This window comes from Aureobasidium melanogenum (assembly GCF_000721775.1).
Source record: "Aureobasidium melanogenum CBS 110374 unplaced genomic scaffold scaffold_86, whole genome shotgun sequence".
In the NCBI taxonomy this organism is placed as follows: Eukaryota; Fungi; Ascomycota; class Dothideomycetes; order Dothideales; family Saccotheciaceae; genus Aureobasidium; species Aureobasidium melanogenum.
The window spans coordinates 159-6,956 of record NW_024470138.1 but is presented as its reverse complement, the minus strand read 5'-3'; the positions used below and the strand labels follow the sequence as shown (position 1 = coordinate 6,956).

At 47.5% G+C, this 6,798-nt stretch overlaps 4 protein-coding genes across 4 annotated transcripts; 2 read left to right on the top strand and 2 right to left on the bottom strand.

The window, feature by feature from the left end:
* On the bottom strand, window positions 1-586 carry M437DRAFT_28828 (uncharacterized protein; the record flags this gene model as incomplete). The annotated part of the gene is made up of 1 exon (XM_041019146.1): window positions 1-586. A coding segment is annotated over one exon (586 nt), but the record flags the coding sequence as incomplete, so codon positions are not given.
* Window positions 587-2,702: 2,116 nt separating this feature from the next.
* On the bottom strand, window positions 2,703-3,194 carry M437DRAFT_61335 (ubiquitin-conjugating enzyme E2; the record flags this gene model as incomplete). Its single annotated transcript, XM_041023919.1, has 1 exon — window positions 2,703-3,194. One exon carries the CDS (start codon window positions 3,192-3,194, stop codon window positions 2,703-2,705), a length of 492 nt encoding a protein of 163 aa, XP_040874524.1.
* Window positions 3,195-4,400: 1,206 nt separating this feature from the next.
* Window positions 4,401-4,928, top strand: M437DRAFT_70751 (uncharacterized protein; the record flags this gene model as incomplete). Its single annotated transcript, XM_041025562.1, has 1 exon — window positions 4,401-4,928. The coding sequence occupies one exon, from the start codon at window positions 4,401-4,403 to the stop codon at window positions 4,926-4,928; it is 528 nt and encodes a 175-aa protein (XP_040874523.1).
* Window positions 4,929-6,066: 1,138 nt separating this feature from the next.
* M437DRAFT_31825 (uncharacterized protein) lies at window positions 6,067-6,396 on the top strand (the record flags this gene model as incomplete). The annotated part of the gene is made up of 1 exon (XM_041019216.1): window positions 6,067-6,396. A coding segment is annotated over one exon (330 nt), but the record flags the coding sequence as incomplete, so codon positions are not given.
* Window positions 6,397-6,798: the final 402 nt, after the last annotated feature.

Below are 6,798 nucleotides of genomic sequence, written 5' to 3'. Positions count from 1 at the left end.
CGCATGAAGGCTGGTTGCTGACGCTCAAGTCCAAAGTGCACTGCTCATCAACACCGTTGGTACAGATGGAGTTGTAAATGTTCCAGAGACCGTAGTTCTTGGCAACCCAGCTGTTGGGCTCGCTGATGCAGGAAGCGATGAAATTCATGCTGTTGGCGGCGGAGAATGCAAGCTTGCCGTCAGAATCGTGAAGAAGGTGTGAGCACTCGTCCATGTCGACGCTCTCGTACTCCATGTCGACACCACCGCCCATGGTTGGGCCAACGGTAGCGTTCTTGCCGGTGACAAGAGTGTTCCATGCATCATAGCTCATGTCGTAGGCACCTCCAGACTGGTCGACCCGGAGGAGGTGGAGAGAACGGCCTTGATGGCTAACTTTGACACACAGGTTATCACAGCTAACGCTCATGGGCCAGTATGCAACTCTGTTGGTGTTGATCTTGCATCCGAGGACGCCAATACTGGAGCTGTACTCAACATGAGGAGTGGCAGAGATGGTACCTCTCTTCTGAAGGACCATCTCAGTTGGAAGCGCAGCTGCGGTGGCAGCAAGACCGCTCAAAATGGCGGAAACAGAGAACTGCATCTTGTCTGATGTCTTCTTCGTGGTTAAAGATGTAAACGAAGAGAGTGAGATTCCGTGATCAACTGGCTGGAAGTGTATGATGGGGTGCTGAAGTGATGGTATAGAAACCGTTAAGGACTGTCTGCAGGGATCTGGCGTAAAGGGAGTGACTGGAAGAGCAAAGTAAAGGTTGTTGGATAGAGCGAAAAAGTACAATTGGGAAAGAGACCTACTAGAGTATGTATCTCAGAATCGCGACGCAGGAGAGACTCCGCCAGATCGTTGCACCGGCCCTCGATGAGGAACTTTGGTGAATTTTAAGTGTGAGAAGATCTTACGGTTCATGTAAACAAGATACTCGCTCGTTATAAACTCCCCATCTTGTAAGGCTTCGAGCGCGGCACGAAGTGCTTTGTCATGGTTGTCGCACTTCCGATCTGCTAGCTTCATCTGAGAAGAATAGGAGGCCACAATGGCGAATCTCTTCGTGGCCTGCTCCCAGACATGCTCCAATTGATGGGTACTATGCATCGGTCTCGAGGTCGGCTAGCTTTGACTATTGAGACAGTTTAGCGTAAGTCCATCATTTCAAGCTCACTTGAGCCCTAGAGAAGTTTGCTGTTCCTTTCCCTACCAGATCTTTAGAGCACCCTCTTTTATGAATCTCGTGAGGTTCAATACTGCTTCAGAGCTTCCCAAATGATCATGAGACCATAGCTGATAAGTTCGATGAACAATCGTGCATCTTAGAGTGTCTTGCGAGATGTGTCCGTGATGAACGGAAGGAGACTACTCGACAAAAAAGCTTACAGTAGATCTACGGTTCACGCAGAGCAACGTAACGGGGATCCAAGACGAAGATTTGTAACGATCTCCTTGCTTGTGTTGTTCAGAAATGTCATTCATAACACAGTCTATAATCCTATATCGTGTTCTCTGACAGATGCTCGGCTTAGCCCGAGGATAATCACCTCACGCCTCAAACGCGTTGACTGGGTAGTACGCTGCTCGCGCCTGCATGGATTTTCCGTGTCCGTGACGAGCTTGCCGCCGGTGCCTGCATGCAGAGTTTTCAGGATATCATTGAGAGCCGGCTTGAGAGTCCGTTGAGCCAGCGAGCTGCAGAGCTCTGGGAGATGCTGCTTTTTGATGAATTGAGAAGGCACGAAGATCTTGAGTGTTTTGCAGCGACCTATCCACAGCGAAACATCTATAGCTTTGCATATTCATGGCCTTTTTCGTAACGTCGAGTCCGGAGAGATAACAGGCACCTGACCTTTGAGGGCAAATTGCATGCTCAAAATCTCGGTCGATGCTGTGCAGCGTGACTGTTCTACGAAAGCATTCGTGACCTCAACCGGCACAGCGTCGTCCTTTCCTATCTCTATACTTTCAACGTGGCTGGCACTGAGAACGAGATAGACGAACATCTTCTTGTTGGGACTAATTAGTCTTGCTGTGTTGAGCATACAATGAAAGTCATCTCCTCCAAATGTCAGGTCCATATGACACAATCGTAGTATCGCGCCATTTTCAGAGTGCGCAAGAACATAGACAAGAGCTTTTGATGCGAGAGTATCTGATTCCATTTGTTTTGTTTAAGTGCAAATATATACCAAACTCGTCAGTCAAAGCATCGCTAAGGCTAGTAGTAGTACACAGGGCTTTAGGGCGGGCCCGCTGACATTTATTATTGTGAGCTGCCTATCGAAAGGCATGATGCTTTCAATTATTGGATTCTAGTCCAGTTTCGGTGCTCGAAATGCTCGCCCTGACTACAGACCATCTTGATCTCAAACCACAGTGCCTTTGACAGTGATGTAACACGCCAAACCTTGGCGATAGAGGACACACGGCTTCAGTGTCGGGTGGATGGCTTGGAATTTGTTGGAAGATTTAGAAGAGAAGATGCAGAATGAGTTGTTCGTTCGGAGTTAAAACATAGGACGAGAAGGGTTAAGAGTAGATAGAAACTCGTCAGCTGATTGCTAGAGGAGAAAGACGATCTGGTATTCGCTCGTAACAGGCGACAAGAGGTGAGTAGGGTAATGAAGATGAGGGTCAAAATGTATGAAGGTCGATTTGTTTAGGGCATGGAGGTGAGGGTATAGTCGTCGTTCTGACAGCGTAGTCTACACTAAACATCAACGCCTCTATGGGACTCCTTCTCTTTTGCGTTAGCATAAGACATCGTCCACTGACGTGCTTTCTCCTCGAATTCTGAATGGTCTTCTAGATATAGCTTCGCAGCCTCCTCGTTTAAGACACAACCTCCTGAAGTATTCGGATCCGATAGCATAGCCTGAAGAGAAATAAGAACAGTCCGAACAGTAAAAGCAGGAGACCACTGTAGTTCCTCTAGCTCTGCAAGTCGCACCTCTCCTTGCACCGAGATATTGGGATGGAAGGTGAGGGTGGAGAAATTGACATGAGGAGCACTACGAGGATAATTATCTGGAAAGTGGATGTTGACTCTGAATGTTCCTTGAGCGTATGGAGTATCCTGAGGACCAGTGATCATGGCGTTCCATTGTTGCAGGTTGTCGTCGTTGGCAGGAGCCGCCGAGCATGCCTCCAGAGGATCGCTTTGTAGGTTTGTATATTCTTGGGCGATGCGTTTTAGAGACATCTTGGTCCTGGCACGATTGAAGTTGGAAGATTCAACAGATTGGCTCAAGGATACAGTCAAAACTGAGTGACGTTGCCTTCAAGAGACAGAAGTAGTGTGGTATGAGAAATTAGAAAGTGAAGGATCTGGCTACGAAACTTAATAACGTTGACGGACGATAAACTGTATGACGATGAATTCAGGTATCGTAGGCTAGTCAATCATCCACACGCCATTCATTTCAACGCGCGATAGGATTCACGCGACACAGATCGTCATAGGTCGCACGGACGATCACCCGACGACTGATTACCCCACTTCTGATGCTACGTCCTGGTCATGAAATACCAATTTGGTTACTCTTGCATGATCCTACAACGGATCTGCTAGCGAAAAACAATCCCAGAAAGAGTGTGTCAAGGATCGGCAGTCTTCGCTCAAAAGCAAGGTGGCTCAGAGCGACAAAAGACGTCATGGGCTGTACGGAGGATCACCCGACGACTGATTACCCCACTTCTGATGCTACGTCCTGGTCATGAAATACCAATTTGGTTACTCTTGCATGATCCTACAACGGATCCGCTAGCGAAAAACAATCCCCGAAAGAGTGTGCCCGCAGTAGCATGCCAAGGATCGACAGCCTCCACTTATCATGACACGAATTCCTCTAAGTCTAGTCTCAAGACTTGTCAAATACAGAATCATAATTCAATCCCAGAAAGAGACCTCTTTGGGAAAACATGACGGAATGATTCTACTCTAGCCCGTGGCTGATTTGTGCAGCGTCGATCTCTGCCATAAAATAAGCTAATGGCACAGCAGCAGGCTGCTTGAATATGTGTGATCGATAGACTGTTTGTGATGGCGGATCAAGTTTCGGGAACAGAGATCAAATCAATGATTTGCAACATATTGAAAAAATGCTTAGCTTGAATCATTTACTTTGATAGGAAGGTGGATTCATTGTCTCCATTAGGGTGCAGTCCACGGAACTTAGCAAATCAGAACAACCCTTCTTTGGGATCTCCTTTGTGATACTCCTGCCAAGATCGTATTCATTTGTGATCAAGAGAAGGATTATAAATACTACTAGCAGGGTCGGTTTTACTCGTCCATCTCATCACCTCCCTACTTGACTCTTTCCCTAAGAAGATACAGAACGACTGGCTATTGATTCTCTTCTGTTATACTCTATACCGCAAGCCCGCCCTTTCTCCAATTTGAAACATGTCTAGAACATATCTAGTCTTACTTTTCACCTGCCTGGTGCTTGGCTCTCTAGCAACAGATATCGACATGTTCCCTGATGATAATTCTTGCGATGGCGACGACTTCATCACCTGCGAAAACATACCCGCAGGTAATTGCTGCTACAGCGATGAAGAACTCTTCCAATCCTGCGAGGCTAATCTGCCATCGAAACCTATTCAAGCCTTCGCGTTGCAGTCCGGCGACTATTGCAATATACTTCTAGGCGGCAGCTATCTGTGTTGGGGCGTCTCCGATGATATAGCTCGTATCTCGGGGTGCAAGTGGATCGAGGAGAACACTAAGCGCAGTAGCCATGACGCAGATACGCAATCGTGTGCAAACAGTGGTCGTAAGCCCAATTACAGAGGCAGAAAGATTGGGACAAAGAGCTACTTGATTGACATGGAAGGTCAGGGGTATCAGGAATACATGAATCTTACTTCTTCGGAGGATAAGAATGAGTTTCTCATGAGGAAAGCTGATAAAGTCCGAGACCAAGCGTAAAGAGGAGCATGTTACGAGCTGAGTTAAGCGTAACGGGCTTTACGGCAATCTTTACCGGAAAGGGAATCCTGCTCTGAGGATTTCGCCAAGATCAGCCCTCCATACAGAGCACTCTGCAGCAGGCGGCTGCCTGATGCACCCTGCTCTGTCCGATCTCTTGCTTGCTCTGAATTCCACGGAGCAAATAGAACAACAGAGCACGCAGAGAAACATGCATACACTCATTATCTACTGGGTATATAGGTAGGCAGTAACTCACTAGGAGGTCCTGCGTTCAACTCAAATAGTTATTCCAACAGTCCCTTTGGTTTACACTACACAACACACTACTTGCTTCACTTGCTTGACACTCCTCCTCACGAGTACAAATCCCGTGACTAGTTATTCTTCCCAGAATAGTTGGTCATAGCAACTTTGTACGCCCTCAGAATGAGCGAATCAAGCAACACCCCGAGAGGTACACCCAGCGAGGTTGGTGGAACTCGCTCTACTAGCACTCACCGCGACAAGGACGACACCAAGGTCGCCAAGCCCTATCTCTACTATGGAGACCGTCAGGGCCTTAACGATTGGATTTTTCAGATGAATTGAATCCAACAAGCAAACCTTGCTCGCTACGGCCTACCTCCAAGGAAGAGCCCAGCACTGGACGAAACCGATGCTCACGAAGTTCTTGAACGGTTAAGGAGACACTGATGGTATTCTTACCAGCCTCGTCAACTTCAAGGAAGAGTTCCGCCGTATTTTTGGCATCTCCAATGAGGATAAAATTGCTGTATACCTCACTCAGCATATCCGCCAACACACTTCAGCATCCGACCATGCCGCTAAATTCCAGAAGTATGCCCAGATTACCGATTGGGATGACTCCGCCCTCATGACTATGTTCAGACGTGGTCTGAAAGAGAATGTCAAAGACGAACTCATGAGAGCCGGCATGAAGATTGAAAATCTTGATGACCTCATCCGTGCAGCGATCGAAATCGACGACAACCTTTACGAACGTGCTATGGAAAGACGCCATGACACTGCCCCACGCGACAAGTCTGTTTATGTTCCATACCGTAGTAACAACAACTTCAAAAGAAAGAAGTTTACAGGTGACAACAATCAGTACCAGGATCCTTATGAACTTCAGCCAATGGAACTGGATGCTACGGAAGGTCGACGATCGCAGGGCAGGAAGCAGTACAAAGGGAAGAGTTCGATGACTCGCTATGGATGTGGCAAACAAGGCCACATGGCAAGGAATTGTCATTCGAAGAACAAGGTGCCCCGGAGAAAATTCAACATGACACAGCGCAAGCCAGAAGAGCTCCGGCCCGGAAAGCCGAAACCAGAGACAGAGAATCTGATCCTCGAACATGGTCGCCATGATTTACTTATCTGGACCTTCTGTTATGACGACAGCTGCCTAGTCTATTACGACGCTAAGATGGGATCTGGATGGTTTCCTACTCAGCCGAGACATAGGGGTAGAGGAGGCTACAGCGAAATTAATGTCATTACCAGAGAGGAGTGTTTCGAAGAAGGTGATATCGAAGAAGAAGATGTCGAAAGCGATCCCGAAGAAGACGACGACAAGAACCAGATGATCACCTATGTGATGGAAGGGAAGGCATCCACACCTTGCATGCTTACGTACCATCCAGTTTCACTAAGATGTCCGACATCATGATGAAACACGGAGAAGAAGCGTTCCCATCAATCAATGGTCAGAGATTTTTGTACGCTTATACATACAGTGGGTGAACAAAAGTTTCGCAAAGCCAGCTCCTTGGCAGCTTTCCGCGCGCCCACCCCCTTCGTTTCGATTGAGCGCGCTGGGTACAACAACAATAGAAATACCCATACAAATTGTACCGGAATG